This window comes from Toxorhynchites rutilus, chromosome 3, assembly GCF_029784135.1.
Source record: "Toxorhynchites rutilus septentrionalis strain SRP chromosome 3, ASM2978413v1, whole genome shotgun sequence".
Taxonomy (NCBI): Eukaryota; Metazoa; Arthropoda; class Insecta; order Diptera; family Culicidae; genus Toxorhynchites; species Toxorhynchites rutilus.
Genome location: NC_073746.1, coordinates 185,668,774 through 185,687,863, shown reverse-complemented (window position 1 = coordinate 185,687,863; position 19,090 = coordinate 185,668,774). Strand labels below are relative to the sequence as shown.

The window sequence follows — 19,090 nt, the reverse complement described above, 5'->3', positions numbered from 1 at the left end:
TGCATTTCAATATAATTATACAAGAAAAACGGCAATGCAATCAGATTTTTCAAGAGAGTAATTTGTTTTTTTCTAAAGCATTAATTGGATTTTCTCAAAATATAAGGACTCCTTCAGACAATGAATCCGCAAAAGGGCCAAAAATATGCGTAACTGTATACAGAGCATACTTCAAATAAATTATTTTCCCATTTCTAAACAAACAAGAATGTTTTATTCTCATATAATTTATATCTACGCATTAATAGAATTAATATACTGTGATGTATACTTCTGAGTTCAGTTATTAACAAATATATATGCGTTCCGTTGAATATTCTAAGATTTCATTCGCTTTGTATGTCTTATAGTTTGTTTTTATCATTTTATAGAACATATGGAACTCATTTATTACTTCTAATTGAGGTAAAAAATGCATATTGTTTCAAATCATTTCAAAAAACATAACTATGAACAATTGCTTCAAATATGTTAAAACAGGATCGCTATAAATAAAACATTGACGTTTTAACGAAATTCTCTGTATACTCGAGATGGTTCTTCACATACTGCCAGGAGTTACACACTTCGCAACTTACTCCAGTATTGAATCCTGTATTACGATTGCAATTTCCCCTCTACCAATAAATCGTGGTTTGAAATTACTCCTTTTTTATTTTCCTCTCAACTCCTAAAGACAGATCCTCGTTGAAGCATGGAAAAATCTCTATAAAGCTTACATTACACGCATGCAGCTATGAAGAACCGAACGGATGGGAGAAGTGTCCTATTTATAAACGGTGAAAAGATCCGTAACATGAATAAGCATACTATCGAGCAACAAATGCTCTGTTGCTTCGCTCTCTACAGCTCAAGAAGCTGAATGGAGGATTAACTTATACGATATCCATCTTCTGACAGCTCAATCGAGAGTCTAAATTTTCTTCACGTTGTCACTCTTTCTGTTGTATGAACTTCGTTCTGTGTATTCATTTCAAATTCTTTTGAAGTTAATCTCTACCATAAATGGCGGAGGCACACTCATGGAGCTGAAATGTGTCATCTTGGGTGTTCTGCAAGTGTGTTCCTTATAACACAAAATAGACTAATTTGAATAACAAATGCAATTATATTCATCATAGACAACAAATGATTGGAAAAATTGAGCTGAACAAATGAACGACTATCAAGCTTATTCTCTGTAATCCCACCTTATTCAAAACGGTCTGATTTTCCTTGACATCGACATATTTTGTTTACATCATTGTTTGACGAGCAATTAGCGAAAGCAATGATGAAGTTGAGTCATTATGACAAACTTCACTAGATTTACTCCCGGAATTGCTTCAAACCATTTTAAATATGCTTTGGCACGTCCCACTTTTGCTTTTTGTTAAATGAAAGTCATTAATAAGGCCGATTATCATGAATGACTAAATTAAACGCTTTGAGAAATGGTGCTCTGCTTTAATAATGTCAGTTGATGTGCCCTGTTGTAATAATATATATTTTGGGGTATCAACTGTTGTGAACGAATAATCGTTTAACGCTATCACACATATATCATTTTTCCGCGATGTGTTAGATGATTACGTAATATCATGACACTGCACAGACAAATTAATCGTTATTCTATGAATGAATAATTCAGTTCACGTTTGATATAGCGTCATTAAAAGGACACTTGATCCTCTCGGTTGCTGAGGCAGTAGATTGATTACCTTGCCAACAATTGCTCGTTCAATCCATAATGAATGAGATTTGCTGCTCATATGAGGTGGAAAATGCCAACGATTCAAAAGGACATTAGAATGAATACCACACCAACGGGTATGCTCATAGCCAGAAGAAGGATAACTATTCATTCGTTTGCTCTTCGTTAATTGAGAAACATGATTGATATAGACCACATGTTCCATAAGTGTCCCTTGTCCAATAGAAACGTTACTAATGTGTGGTCGTTCGTGCAAACAGCTATATTCATTCATCTGATTTTCACACTCAGAAACATCTTTATATTCAGAGCAATCGCTAGGCAATCATGGAATGCCTTTAAAACTCAATTTTATTATACACTTTTATTCCTATTGATTATCTCCGATACCACTAGTAAACTGAATTTGCTCGACTCGACTGATTTTGACGTAGGACCTAATTTGACGATACCGGCTAGATGTTTTCCGCCCAATCATTACATACCGGAAGTCAGGTTTCCAACCATCGTTGCTGGGTAATCCCTAGGAAGTTCAATCATGATATAAATTAACTAAACCGGCAGACTGCATTTTTGTCTGGGTGTCGATTTGTGACCACGCTTCGACCCCGAAATGAGTTGCTAAGCTGGTTGGAATGATGGTACTATGTTTCGGAAGCACGAAGTTAATGTTAATGTTCCAGAAGCCAAGATGGTTAATAACTGTTAATAGTGTTTGTTTGTATTATGATTGTTGAATCTGGAGCTGAATCTGATCGGCATATTTTAAAACAGTTCCAAGAAGAGGGACAGAAGACAGTTAAAATCAACATAGAATTCGAGAACCCAGATTAAGTTTTCTCAAAAATTTCGTACCAGACAGACAAAGAAATTTAATGTTTTTCGTTAAAAAAAAATGATAAGGTACACCGGGGCAAGTTGAAATACGGGGAAAGTTAAAACGGAAGTCATAACTTTCACTAGGAAAGATGAAATGACGTGATTTTTTTTATAAACAATACCTCTCAACCCACCTTATGACAGCCATTAGCAGAATATTGGAATGCCTTATTGCAATCCGCGCCTTTGTTTACTCTCCTCGTTCGCGAAATCAAAACAAACATTTTTGCGCGCTGACTCAATCGGTCCGAAAAACACTGATTTTTTTCAAAAAGATCACCCCAAGATTCTACGTCAGGTGATTAAATAGGGATAATCAAGTGTAGGGGTTTTGAAAAATAATCTGAACAATCTTTTTCCGTATAACTCTGACCATTTCAACTCACCCCATGTTTTTTTTTCAATTCTGGGGTAAATTGAAACCAGTGAAAACGACTATTTCAAGTTAAACTTCGAAATAACCGTTTCAACTTGCTCCGGTGTACCTTACTATGATAGAACGACGCCCACACGTTACTAGGGGAAACAAATGCAGAACTGTATCATCAACTTGTATCAAGTATCAAGTACAATCCACAACAATGTAACGGAACATCAACGTGAAGTCAACGTAAAAGAACGTAGTATCAAATACCTTCTCATGTAAATCTCGCAACCCCATTCACATACGCTATCAACGTCAACGTTGACATTACGTTGTAGGGCAAATTGGTCACCTGCTTGTTTGGTAGTATAGCTATTGACTATGGATGTCGTATTGATAGTCACCTTATATTTGAAGAATTTAATGACTTTTGAGTCACCCTGTACTTCAGTAGAGCTGTCGCATGTCAAAATATAAATAAAAACAGAAATTGCTCTCTCGATAGCCATTCGGCCGTAGTTCTGTGCGCATGGTATCTAAGGAATTTCTCGTGAAATTTAGTTTATTCAATCTGATATGTTGGACAAATCATCAGTTTGAACGACTGTTCACATATTTTAGGAGAGATGAACAGATATTTTGTTTAATCTCAGCGATTAATTTACATAGAAATTACTTTGATGTTTGGGGGCAAAGTGGTCATAGGTGAATAACGACTTACAATGTTCTGTTTACTAAAGCTGATATACCTCATCACATACTGCTGTTGAAGTGGTTCCTTTTGTAGCTTTGACCCTGGAAAAATATGCCACTTCAACTAAACCAAGCCTCACTATGCGGAACGTTATGTTTCTTACTGCGTTTTTGTATGCTTAAAAAAATTCAAATTGAGACTTTAGGTAAATAGGCCAAACTTATTTTATACATGTACCTACTATATCAAATATGATTTGAATAAATTTGGAAGAAAAAAACGCATAAATCTATCTCATTTAGATTGATATGTGCAAGTGACCACTTTGCCCCCACTAGATTACCTACCTTACCTCCAAGCAAAAAAAAGTTCGATTTTTCAACTTTTTTTATAATGATGTTAAAAGTACTATTTTGAATTTTTCTAGTAAAAGCCTTTTGCTATCTCGAACAACACTGAATTGAACTATAATATTCTTTGAAAAACGGGCATTGAAGCAGTATGTGGACGCTGGAAATGGGCATATTCCTTAGGGTGACAACTATGACCCCACTTCCCCTACATTATCGGAAATGTCATGTCCAGGGGCTTCCAATTTCACTTCAAATAACACATTGCCACTCAAGAATGAACTTATCGCATTTCATTCGCAGCAAACTCATGCAGGCTGAATATATTGCCGCTCTCTCTCTCTCTCTCTCTCTCTCTCTCTCTCTCTCTCGCTCTCTCTCAATACAGAAAATATCTGTTCTCTAATATACATGTTCGTTTCGCTTCACGTTCGTTTGTTGCATTCTTCTCATTGAAAGAAAATTCTCAAATCATCATGTTGATAGTGAATCAAAATATTCAATTCGAAGTTTCGTTTGAGTTCGAACTCACTGAAACCAATGAAAACGGCGATGTGAAAGAGTGTGCAGTATTCCATCAGATCCGATGTTTCTTTATGCGAATATATTATTATATCCTAGTTCATAGAGAGTTCAAGAGGAACAAGTGTCAAAGAGTAAAAAAATGTAATTATTGAACCTTTCATGATCGATTTCAAATCCTACTCCAAATCCTTTATTTGGTAACTGAACACATGACTGAAAACTGGCAATCTTTAATGTAAATAACAAAAAAAACATTTTCCGAATGTAATAGTGACTTCGTTTCTTCGGTTTTACAACAGATGGCGTAACTTGATTACTATTCCAGTGAATCAAATTTCCAGACATTCGTTGAAAAGTTACTGTTATTGCGCGTCTTGTCCAGTATATGTTACGAGAAGGAGGAAGATGGAGGATGACAAAATGGATGACTTAAATAATTAATTTTGTTAAGTAGCTTTTGAGTGATGCTAATCGATTATTTTTGGTAATTAAAATACAGTTTGCTTTATTGTATTATTTTTGTTGAGTAAATTATACAGTTTAAAAACCACGTCGACGGCGTACTGAATAAATTATATGATTTAATCATAAAATTGTTCAGTCATAGTGGCTGACCAAATGGTCAAGTTTCTGAAAAATATTTTTTTGTTCAATCAGCGTGGACCAAGTACACAAAACCAGTCGTAAAACCCTCTTAATCAACCTTAAAGAGGTTTTATTGCAATAATATAATTTCATGATTTCGTTAACCCCCACCGTGGCCGTGGAAACTAGATAACGAATTGATTCCAAATTCAGAGAACATAATCATTACACGGGGAATAACAAATATTTACCATTGATAAAAAATTTACTTTTGAAACAGTTGGAAAAATTTATGGCTGCCTTGTAAGCTCATTTTATTGCGCCTTTGATTATGCGAAAATCAAAACAACATTTTCAGTGCAGCGAAAAAAAAAGTTTTTTTACATAGAGTTACAAAACAAAAATAATTAAATTTGAATTTTTCATCGCCCTTTTCGTCCTATCGAGAGATATTAGGCAATTATCAAAAACAAACTGAAGAAATGTGACGGAAACATCAGAAAATCAGCTCAAATTGAAAAATGATCGAATAAGATATGAAAAACGGTTACCACCAGTACTGTGCAAAAAATGATTGGTGGTGTCACACTAAAAGTTCGAAAATTCATCCGAACAGCTGACGAATAATTTTAATGTTTTTCCCCTTAAAATTAAAATAAATTAAAAACCTACAAAATGACATCCTTCCCTTTTTTATACGTTGTTTCCATGCTGCGTAATGTCCTACTTTATGTGACTGAATCCTAACTGAAACAGGGTTTAATAATGGATGAAGGGATCGTCTATTTCCAGATGCCATAGGCCGAGGACATAGTGAACGCGATGCGGTGCAATGCGAAGCGATTAGTTAGAGTTCATCGCGTGCATACTGATCGCTTTAGATCGGCGTTCCTCGGCGTTTAATAATATGACAATCCACTTCATTCTACATGCAAACAGCCCAGCACAAGGATGCCATTTTGAAAAACAATTGAATTGTTGTGGGATATTAATTAAACGCTATTTTTCTCAAGAAAAATTTCAACCAAACAGTATACCGAATGAAACTTCTTTTAGTGGCATTTGGTTAATTTTTCTCCAGTGTCTGATATTATGTTTTATTCACTCAATCACTGGCCATTCTCATTTTCAGGCGCATGTATTTTCCTGAAAGTTTTATGCGATGTCACGGTCAACGATGTTGAAGATCGTTGTTGCTGCAGTGGCACATTCACTGACGATCTTATCTGCAACTAGAAGCACGTCTACCAACAATGCCAAGCAGATACCTACAGTCAAGCTCTAGTGAACAATAGGAGGTTCAGCAAGTGCTCAGAAGAGAAGAACGTGTGTTATTGAATTCATAGAATTACCCTTTATAATTTATTTCCAAACTAAAAGCCAAGTATACTAAGGTTTATATACCATAAGACTAGAACTAGTTAGTGCAGGTTATAAAATTAATTATGTTACCACGGATTTATGCTTGAAGTAAATTATATTTTCTTTAATTACTCAACGAATCTCTGTTACCTTCTTCTTCTTCGTAAATGGCACTAACGTTCCTAGAGGAACTATGCCGTCTCAACGTAGTATTACATGCGTCATTTTTATTAGTACTTAGTGAGAATTCTATGCCAAATAACACGCCTTGAATGTATTCTGAGTGGCAAGCTCTAGAATACGCGTGACCACAGTGCAAGTCGAAGGAAATTTCTTTGACGAAAAATTCCCCCGACCAGAACGGGAATCGAACCCGAACCACCACCCAGCATGTTAGGTGTGATGCTAAGCAACTCGGCCAGAATAAACACAGAATAAATCACGGCTATCGGAAAAACAGTGCGTTTTCCCTGACTTACGCGTTTCTATCTGCGAACATGGTGAATGGGAAGTCCGTATCGTAATATCGTGTTAATTAAATTAGAATAAAATTATATGATTTATCGAACAAAACGAAAATAATAATTTAATAACTCAATGTTTATTTTCGTTCGACAAGATCTATTGTGAAAATATTTATGAAAATCATCTGGCAACCATCACTTGCGTTCACACGCGGCATAACACTCCACAAATAGTTTCGCCGCATTTTTATGTTTGTGGTTTTCGATACACTCCTGTTGAATTCTCAAAGGACACTGAATAATTTTTCAAACTGAATTAGTGTTTAATAAATTTCAAAATAATAATCGATATATCAACACAAGTGCATCTCGAGTGCATTGTTTTTTTTTTATCCAAAATATATATTTTTATTAAGGCTCATATGGCATCAGCCTGACAGGGAGTTCAATATTTTGACAAGATTTGCTTTACAACTATGTTGGTAATATGTAACCGATTACTCGCGGTCAGCTCGAGGTTAGTATTACAAGTGTTCTCGTAATTGGGATGTTGCTGTCTCCAATGCTCTGTACGTGTGCCCGACACGGGATACTTCCTATTGGGATGCAGCTGACCATTAATCATCAACGCCCCCTAGTCTGTACCTCATATCTAGCGTTGTGCGTCTTCTAGACTCGAGGAATCCAGGATAGAATGGTCACTAGCCGGTGCAATCATCAGCTCGTGTAGAGTTATCATGAGCGGTACAACCTTTGGCTCTTGTTGAATGATCAGTGGACTGCACAACCTTAGGCCCGTGTATCTGTAAAGAGTGTGTGTATGTATTGCCGCGACTATATCCTAGATATCCCGAACGGGGATATCCGATTGTCTGCCTTGTGCTCTCAGTGCTCTAGAGAACTGAAAGCGAGCAGCATGGAACCGGATACACGACCAGACAACATGCTGGATGTCGTGGCTGCCATCGCCACAATCACAAAGATGATTTGCTGCGAACCCAATGCGATAAAGATGTGCGTTTAGGTTGTAGTGATTGGACATAAGCCGAGATATCACGCGAATGAAATTACGACCTACATTCAATCCCTTGAAACATGCACTCGTCGAGACCTTAGGGATAATCGTGTGTAATCAACGACCGAACTCATCTGCACTCCACATGCGCTGCCAACTTACGAGTATGTGCTGACGAGGAACGTGAAAGAAATTCATTATAAGCAATTTGCATTTCAAAAAGTGTACTTTCTGAAGCGCCCACCTTAGCTAGCGAGTCCGCTTTCTCATTCCCCGAAATCGAGCAATGAGAGGGAACCCATGCTAAGGTAATCTTGAATAATTTTTCGACCGAAACACTCAATAGATGTCTTATCCTTGTTAGGAAATAAGATGAGCGTTTATCAACTTTCATTGAGCGGATTACCTCTAATGAGCTGAGACTGTCTGAAAAAATAAAATAATGGTCGATGGGCAGTGTTTCAATGATCCCAAGAGCATAGTATATCGCACCCAGCTCAGCGACATACACATAACAAGGATCTCTGAGTTTAAAAGAGGCACTGGAATTTTCATTGAAGATGCCGAAGCCAGTGGACCCGTTTATGTGTTAACTATCAGAAAAGAACATTTTATCAGATCTAACTTTCCCATATTCTGCCGAAAATATCGGCGGAATAAAATCGGAGCGTAGATGATCTGGGATTCCATGGATTTTTTGTCGCATGGACATATAAAAAATGACAGGGGAATTGCAAAAGTGGGATAACGATATTATTTGATTTAAATTCGATTGTGTACCACTTCAATTTATTAAAATAACAAATTTAAGAATTCAGTACAATTTTAGGGCCATTGGTTTGCACAGTTTAATACTTTCAGCTGGAGCGATTGTTCAATAGTGTGAATAATCAATAACTTATTTCAACAGGGAGAAATATCTTCACTCTATAATGGCTCCAAAGTTTTTTGCGGAACTTCGGGTTCTTAACGGAATGGGAAGTTGGGAGAAGCTACCATCGCGACATGTTGATTTCAAACTCCCGTTTAACATAGTCCTGAGTCGGGTTCTCAACGTAAGTGTGCAAAGATTTTTCCCGCGTTTCGCGTTCCATCGTCGATAACTTTTGAATATGTCCTTCAATCTCGATGAAACAAACCATCCGGATCAAAACTCTGTCAATAGTTTCTAGATGTGACAACTAGGGGCGAAACATTTTTGCGCCTAGACCTACAAAATATCCTGTGAAATTAAAATCTATCACTAATCAATTAACATAAAAAAATCGAGCGCAGTTGTCGAAATTGACACCTTAACAAATTGCGCGAACGAAATCTGCCCACACGTGTGGAATGGAATGGGTTAAAACTGAAAATGCATAGACCATGGCGGATGAATCTGCTCCAGTGCCAATGCCAGGAAACACAGAAAACGATGTGTAATTGAGGAAAGCTGATGATCGTCAGCAATGGAAATCATTTGCAACGTTTCGACAGCATCTGTATAAATATATAAAACTTTGTTCTCTCTATGAGTTTCAAAAATATTCGATAAGATCTAAAAATACATGATTAGTCAAAACGTAGTTTTGAAGTTGCCTAGAATCGTATGATAACATACGAGTTTTGAGCTTGTTTCATGAAAGCAATGCTCCGATACAAACGCAATAAACCCACGAACCTCCGCAGTGAAGGCGTTGATTAGAAAAGTTTATCGTGCAACAAGAAAGGAACCACGTGACATTGCTTTTTGCCGCCAGAAACATCTTTGGGGAGTAATACGGCATGTGGCGTTTAGCGAAAAATGTTCTAATAAAATGTGATATGTTGATACTGTTGGTTGAAGTTCAAGCTCATCTTTTGTTGTTTGACTTTTTCCTTACTCTTTTTTTCCATTATTGAACATCAACAGTGCTATTTATCATCATATCCTAACTTCTTCTATGAAACACTGACATACAATAATATCATATTCATTCTTCAATGTTGTTTCCCTACATTACATGCTTCAATAGTGAAATGTACAATCTACAGTAGTAACTCACTAGATACCCATCGCTGATCATCCGTTTTGATGGCTTCGAAAACCAATGACTGACAGCTACATGTAACGGAGCAGACCACGTATGCTCGCTTAAACGTTCAGTTATTAATATTTTATTGATTTTACATCAGTTTCATATAGCTGATTCTGATGCTATCGCTCTCGGCAGGCTTACTAGTGGATATACATCAAAATTTGTTTGTGAACGACACGTCGAGGGCATGAAACTGACGCTATTGCACCAGGAAATGAAACCCTGCTGCATGAGATTCTGCTACCCACAACCCACCACTGCTCTATAGCAACACCCAGGGCGTTGAGATGTAGATTACATGTGGACATAATTTCCTTGCAGAAGCATACGATATCGAAATAATAAAAGTATAGCTCTCTTATTATACGGTGTGATTTCAAGGCTCATGAAAGCAAAGCTTTTTACGTGACAGGATGCAGAAGTAGTTATTTATTTTCTCAATAGTTTATTGCGAAAAAACATCACAATATCGCTATAAAAAGCGATATTTAAATAGGCGGCAACAGTTTATGCTTCATTCGTGTTAAATTTTAATTTCTTTGTCACAGTGTATTTTTTCCCGAGCGCGGATGCACATTCAAACATATTGAAGGGTTAAACCAGAGAAGAAAACTGTAGGCGTCTAGCATCTTTGAATTCATCACGGAAGATAATGATGAATCTGAACAGAAAATATTCCATTTTGACAACTTTTGTCATCCTGTGAAATGATTAAATTTTAATTAGAGTGACCCTTTTCTTTTCTCTTTCCATGCTATTTGCAGAACATGTACCGAATAAACTTTACAACGTTAAGTTTACTGCTCGTGCTGGGGACAAGCGGTTTAATGTCTGAACCAACGAGTAATGCTGACGGTGAGTGATAAAACAGGATTCTGGATTCCTTTTTTTTATTTTTCCTTTCATAATATAAGGCTGTTTTTTTTCATTTCGTTAGTTTTGATATAGTTATGATGAAAATTAGATTGATAGTTATTTTCACTAAAAATTAATACTTTTGATCACAGAGGAAATTTGTTCAAGTTGAAATGATATATTGTCAAAACTTCAACCGTATGAAAAGCCTAGCAAAAATGAAGGAAATTCATCTAAATCTTTTACCCACTTCTTTCATTGTAATTCTTGCAACTGAAGGCGAAAGGGCGAAAGCGTAAGAAGCGAAGATTTTTTTTAAAATAATTTCAACGTATTTCGGCACGACCGCAACTTATCATTGTCTCATAAGAAGTCCGGAGGAAAGGTCCTCATTGCCATTAATGTTAATTAATGTTAATAATTCTGAAGAACTTATGACCGAGAAACATAAAGAATTTGGATGTATGTATGTATGAATGTATGAACAAAATCATCAATAGCTGGTAAAGAACACAAACTTGCTTCTTTGTATTTCCCACCTGAACATGCACATAAAATTTCCTATGAATTATTTATTCAAACAGCAAATCGAATAGCAGTAAAACTAGAACCAGGAGTGAAATGGCATATCTATGGCGACTTCAATCAAAATAAAGTAGACTTCATTCCCGATAACGATAATGAATGCATTCTACTTTCATTTTCTATTTAACGATATTGCACATCTCGGTCTTAATAAAATAAATCATGTGAAAAATTCCCAGAATTATTATTTAGACCTTTTATTCACTTACATCACCGACGACTTTTATGTGCATGAGTCCATGTCTCTCCTTTGGAGAATGAAAAATTTCACACAGCAACTGAATAATCAATCTTTATACATAACAGACAATTGCCCATCGACTGGGAGTATGAGGAAGTACCGGTATACAACAAGGCGAACTTTGAAGCAATCAAATCTAGTCTACAAGCCATAGAATGGCAAACTTAAACAGTGAAGGAGAGGCCAACTTATTTGTACATATTCTTCACGGATTTCTGAATAATATAATATCAGAATTTGTGCCGAAGAAAGCAAGCTGAAAAAATTAAGCCAGCAAATGTTCTATTTAGTTTAATGCTCAATTGCAGATGCAAAATGTGGGGAATTCTTCGAAATTCGAGATTGCAAATTTCTTCCGGGAAGTATATACCACATTTTCCGAAGAAAATTGCGATCGGGACTACTTTTCATTTAGCGGAATATGCGAATGACATATCGGTGAATTATCTTACGCAACAAGAAATATTCCATGCATTAAAGAAAATACGCAGAATGAAAGGACCTGACGGAATAGCACCTGCATTCCTGAAGAACCTGGCTGAGGAACTCACCCTTTCCTTACTTGCATTTCTAATATGTCACTACAAACTGGAATATTCCCAGAAAATGGAAAATGAAATCTTTTTTGGTACCTATCTTTAAATCAGGCGCTAAATCTAACACAATTCTCAAAGTATTGCCATTATCTCTGGCATTCTTAAACTATTCGAAGCAAGCAAAATGTAGAAAAATGCGAAATAGTTAGAGCTCAAGACGTCATCCTCGACTGTAAATTCACATTCATAGAGCACTACAACTCTGTAATAACGGGTGTTAAATAAAAAATGAGAATTTTTTCAATCACATATAAAAAATTTTTTTTTCATCGATTTCAGTATTAATGTAACATAATGTATTTTCTTCAAAAAAATGTCAGTGAACGTTTGAGTAAGGGCCGTGGTCTGATGCTCGACGCAACTTTGTCGCGATGCTCTCACAAGAACGTTGTACGGCACTTACGTCCATTTTCCGGATACACTTCCGGATTCTTGTAGTCAATTGCTTCGTGTCCTTGGCCCTCCAATTGTTTTTATACAGTAGGGCACTGAGTGAGTTCAAAGAAATCCTCTATTGGGCGGCACTGGGGCAAGTTTGTTGGGTTACGATCTTTCGGCACGAACGGTATCTTTTTCTCCTCAAGATACGCCAGCGTCTTCTTGGCGTAATGGGAAGACGCCTTGTCCGGCCAGAAGACGTACTTCCCATCCGCGTGATGCTCGTTCAGGAACGGCAGCAGGATTTTATCGAGGCACTCTTCTCGATAGATTTGTTGGTTGATTGCCAGACCGCTCTGCTTAAACCAAGGCTTTGAAATGCCCCGGTCGGAAATGGCGATGTACAACAAAACCTTTTTTCACACTTGAGCTTGAACTTGTATTTCACTTCAGGTGGTGTGGATGACTTGTCGCTGGAGTAGTAATTATCATTTCCTGGAATATGCGTTTTGGACAGCGGAAAATAGCTTTCGTCGTCCAGAACGAAAAACGTCCCGCGGTATTTTTTGGTCATCCACCGACATTGTGATTTAACCGTCTCAATCTGCTCCTCCGTGTACTCCGGCGACCTCGTCTTCTTCCTGCAGACGATTCCTTCCATCTTGAGGGTCCGATGGATCAATACGTGGGAGCAGCCATATTTCCGACCGGCGTCACGCAGGCTGGTTGCGTCCTTGTTGTCAAACAGCTTCTTTAAAGATGTCTTCCTCTGCTTCGTCATTATCGTCACCGGACGACCTCTTCCGACTTTTCGCTCTACGTTCAGGGAACCCAGGATACGATATACCGTACTGACAGGTACATTTTCTTCCTTAAAATGTGTCACCGTGAACTTTTTTCCTTGCTGGAAATGCGATTCGTAGTACCGTACAATGCGTTTGCGGAGCACGTGCTGTTTCGATGCCATCTTTGCTTTGACTGAATTGAAACTAGCAAAACCAAACACGCCTACTGTTTCTAGGGAGCCCAAAAAGCAATTTTCTTGGAGAAAGAAAATTTTACGCTCTTTATTTGAGTTACTGAAAGGTATTGAAAAAATTCTCATTTTTTATTTAACACCCGTTACATAACTAGTGTGACAATTTCTGTCAAACGCATTGAGCCAGTCCAAAAACAGTTTCTTTCATTTGCACTTCGTAAACTGAACTGGACCTCATTCCCACTTCATTCATATGAGGAACCTGCATGCTCAGAAACATCCAAGCACTAAAAGAACACCGTAAATGCTTGCAATGCTTTCTTTTGTTGATGACCTAATTTCGAAACAGTACAGTCAGCTGAATTACTACAAATGCTATTATGTACCTGGGCGTCAACTAAGGACAGGCAATTTGTTTCTAACCAAAACATTCAGAACAAATTATACAAACAACGCCCCTATCAATTGCATGATGCGTATATTAAATCAGCACGGCGAAATAATTGACACCACAATCAATAAAAAAACAGTTAAAAAGAAACATGTACCATAGGAATAAAATTTAACCAAAAAAGCATAGTAACATCATTATATAAATGTATATTCTACATTTGTCTGACGAAAAAATGAATAAATAAATAAAACTTACGTAACATTAGTATTTTTCATTTCAACTGATCAACACTCTCAACAATCAATCAACAAAAACATTCTCTACTAATTCAAAGAGTATATAGACCAATCATATACTCGGTATGGAACGAATCCCATTTCATGTAAGTGAACTCAACCTACAAGAGAGAAATGCGATATATACAGTGGAATCCGTTTATAATGACATCGTTTTGTTAAAAAACCGTTTTTATGTAAATATGTCCTTATGCATGTGAGAAAGTCATTATATCCGACTTTTTTTACAAAGGGTTTTATAGGAAAACCAAACTTCGTGTTGTAATTACGTAAAACATATTTGAAATTTATTGTTTCGTTAAAACAACTAAAAAATATGAATTACACAAACTACAACATTTTTTTCATTCAAGTTCAGCTTTGTGCTTTGTTTTTTTCATTTTCTAAAGTTTATACGTGTTCAACCTGTGCCGTATCTAATTAGATTGGGGAAAAAGTAATCCATTATTTTTGGGTGAAATTCAAACCTATTTTTAATATACATCAGATTGTCCTATTCGGGTCAAATATACACCGTTTTGTTGGAAAATTTGTTGCCCTTCTAAATTTAGCTTCATGATGTCTCTATCATAGAAGTTTTGGTACTTATTAACGAAAAACCATAAGAACAGATTTTTACAATCTTCTATTGATCCCAATTTATTATCACTCTGGAAATTTTCCAATGCGAGAAAAAGGTGATAATGGTTTGGTACCAGGTCCGAACTATATGGTGGATGCATTAAAACATCCCAATCAAGCTCTCAGAATTGTTAGGCCTTGCGTTGTCCTGATGGAACACAACGCCTCTACTGTTGGCCAATTCTGAACATTTCTGGTCAATCGCTAGCATTAAACGGTCCATTTGTTGACAGTAGAGATCATAATTTAGTGTATTGGATTTTTTTTCGAAAAAACAAATTTTTAATTATATATAAATGGATTTCTGACTGAACCGATCGACATGAAAATTTGTATGTAGGGGTTTTTGGGGCCGGAGAAGGTTTTCATGATAGTTTGAGACCCATCCCTCCTCTCTGCCATACAAATGAAACACAAATTTCTACATTACTCGAGAATTAATCAAGCAAACGAAACCAAATTCGGCATGTGGAGGTTTTAGAGTGCAATAAATGATTCTGTTGTGGTTAGATACTTCTCCTCCCTCTCTTAGGGGGGCTGCCATACAAATGAAACATAAATTTCTGCATTACTCGAGAATTAATCAAGCAAACAAAACCAAAAATGGATAAAATAAATACGGTATATGGTATATGGAAGTTTTAGGGCGCAATAAATGTTTTCAATGTAGTTAGACACTCCACTCCACTCTCTAAGGGGGAGCTGCCATACAAATGAAAGACAAATTTCTGCCTATCTCGAAAACTAATCAAAAAATGCCAAATTTGACATGCGAAGATTTTAGGGGACACAAAACGTTTCTATGGTGAATAGACACTCCTCCCGTCTCTCTGAGGGGGGAAGGGGGCTGCCATACAAATGAAACACAAATTTCTGCATAACTCGAGATCTAATCAAGCAAACGAAACCAAATTTGACATGTGGAGGTTTTAGAAAGCAATAAATGTTTCTGTGGTGGTTCGATACTCCTCCCCCCTCTCTTAGGATGAGCTGTCATACAAATGAAAAACAAATTCCTGCATAACTCGAAAACTAATCAAGCAAATGGAGCCAAATTTGGCATGTGAAGATTTTAGGGGGCACGAAACGTTTCTATGATGAATAGACACTCCTCCCCCATCTCTAAGGGGAGAAGAGCGGAGGGATCTGTCTTTATTCTATCATATTTCCTATATCAAACATTTATTCCATGTTACGGAGAAACATGTTATTTGCAAGTGGTTGAAAAATCTTGAACGAGAATTGTGTCTGAAAATAATCTGATGATCACTGTTGTTCGCGACCGACAGCGCGAAAGTGGAGCAAGTGTCAAAAATGTAGTTTCGCTTCCAAATTTTCAATCCTTTTTCCACATCCAAGCCATCCTTCCACAACCACAATCACAACCAACACATAACCCAATGCATAGTATAACGTGAGCCGAACGCATACAAACAAACACAGCATACTAATCAATCTCTACCAATATAATATATGCCATTCCTATTCCAACTATCAAGTATGAAAGATCGCGAATAAACCATCAACCATTTTCCAACAAGCCACATTCCAAAATCCTGAGCTATCATCCTGGCCTCCTTCACCCGAAGGAACCGCCATCTCCCTCAATGGTGTGATCCACCAACTATAGAAGAGTTTTGGTAGAAGTACTAGGAATTTGATAGTAAAAGGTAAATTCAACGGGATCGATTAAAAGATCAATCAATGAACAGTTCTGCGATTGGACTCATGAACTTGCGCTTATTAATAAAAAGTGAATGTTTGAAGGTATTGATAACAAAAAAAAACAAATTTTGGGCGGGATGAAGTTTGCCGGGTCAAGCTTGTATAAAATAAAAGTGTAAAATGTACCGAATTTTCTCTTTGTTGACCTCCATAGTTAACACCCTGTAACTCACAACTGAATGGAACAAACAAAAAACAACCAGAAGTTTTTTTAGTGTGAAACAAACAACCTTTACAACGAGCCTAAACTTGAAATTATATGATCGATATTACGCGAGATATTAATCACTAAAGCCAGCCAACGAGAAATTAATGGATAACTTTTTCCCCAACCTAACATAAATGAAAAAATGTTTCATATCAAGGCAGTTAGGTATAACAGGGTATAACTATTAAAACCAGCAAACAATTTTAACATTTCGAATAAACGTTTCCTGAATTTCCAATACCTTCGTCTTTCAGCTGCGTGTAGCAGGAATCTAACGTCACAAAGATTTCTGCAGAAGTTTATCTTTCTTGAGTGAAATTTTGGTTCCGTCAAAAAGCAAATAACAGAGAACATTTGAACTGATTCGGCAGATTAAGCTGTAAAAATGCCATCTACCTATGTAGAACAGTAAGTTCAGAACTTCCCCAGGATATACATCTACATAAAAAATCATTAAAAAGAAAAAAGTGAAAGTTAACACGTTGAGTCCCGCGCCGTTATTGCTGCGCTTTCCATTTATCCTGCACCGAAAGAGCGAGAAAGCACTTAACAGGAAGCGCTTGCACAATATCAATGTTGGACCCAACCTCAAAGTTATTTATTTGCTAAAAAGCCCATATTTTTTACTTTGTAACTATTGGTCCCTATCGGTCATAGTTTTGAGGGGAAAAACCACACATGGGCTGAACCTTGAAGCTGCATTGCCTGAGAAACATGGGCTCAGAGATGCTCTATTTGAAAACCAAAAAACGGAACATGCTTGGCTACTTGAAGCGAATTGATCGCACAGTATTGATCCATATATTAAACATAGAATGTTGAAACAAAAAATGAAAACAATAGATTTGTCATTTTCGGGAGCCCAAGCACAGTATGCAAGCCCAATAAAGTTAACCATGCACTGTAAGGAAACCGACCATGATACAATGATCACCTGAACAGAGAATACGTACCATCCCTCACAAAAATGAAATGGGTAAAGCTTCAGAGTAGTTCAAGAACCACACATTCTGTCAAATATATACTGGGAATTTGCAACTTCAAATCATCCCGCTGAACATTTTCAAAATTTTATTTTTTACGTTGGTACTATGGTCAGCGGTCTTGATATCAATTTTGAGCGTGATCTGTCATTTACTTTGTTTACAGCGTCATTAGAAGCAGTTATTCTTTTGTTCAGGTATTTTTGGTATGGGTAAATTCTATTGATCAAAGATATTGTGTGAAATTTTGTGTTGCAAACAATTTTTTTGTGTCGAAACGTTGAAAAGGGTGCAATATACATTTGATAACTCAACTATGTCGAAAACACGAGTGTATGAAGAGAATAAGGCATTCAAAGTCGGCCGAGAAGAGATGAACGATTTGCCACGTCAAGGACGAATATCCTCCTCCTCCTCAACTGACGAAAACATTGAAAACATATAAGGAATGGTACTCGGAAATCGGCTCACACACCACATCCTTAATAATGACTTATGACGCGATCATTTTACTGTGATTTTCTCATATCGAGTTTATTCTTTCTAATCATTCTAATTATTTCTGTCAATCACTTTTCGTCTGACGGCACCCCAGCATAACTGCCAAGAAGGGTCACAAGCATTATTCTGACACTGTGAAAACTCGTTCTATTATGGTTTTTGAAGTCCCGAACACAGTAAAAATACAGTGATGTTAAATGCTGTTAAAAATCAAAGATAGTTTAAATAAACTACCATATGGTGTGGATATTCTCAGGTATGACAACAGTGGCCGGCCGTCGTTTGAATTGAAACAGCTTGTTGTATCACCCAAATTGACAAACACTTGAAAAAGTATAAACGAGTTATACCGACTTGAGAAATACTCTGCCGAATTATTTACACATATTACATACACCAAACATTAAGTACAAATATAATGAAAGTCTTTAATTTTTATTATTTCAAACCAGAATCCATGAAAAATCTTTACGATTCTTTGCTACAACGGGAATACGTAGCACCCGTACCCTATGCCGACCATCAGATAACACGTAAAGCGGCTCGCTCACCTTCGTTGAGATTACGATTCGGACGACGCAGTGATCCCTCGGTACCATTGCAAGATGAGGTAAGTGTCTGAACTGTTACGTTATGCTATATGATATCTGCGTATGAGTATGGATATATATTCATGTTCAATGATTTAATTGTATTTTGGGACGGTTGCATACCGATCATCCAGATGAGTTAAATTAGTT

At 36.8% G+C, this 19,090-nt stretch overlaps 1 protein-coding gene across 2 annotated transcripts in view; it reads left to right on the top strand.

Moving 5' to 3' along the window:
- Positions 1–19,090, top strand: part of LOC129778375 (short neuropeptide F) — a 77,653-nt gene that overhangs the window by 42,665 nt on the left and 15,898 nt on the right. For both annotated transcript variants that reach the window (XM_055785244.1, XM_055785243.1), the window contains exons 2-3: positions 10,753–10,843; positions 18,803–18,960. In XM_055785244.1, coding sequence (XP_055641219.1) covers positions 10,756–10,843; positions 18,803–18,960 — 246 coding nt within the window. In that variant the 5' untranslated portion in view covers positions 10,753–10,755. The remainder of the gene's footprint in view (positions 1–10,752; positions 10,844–18,802; positions 18,961–19,090) is intronic.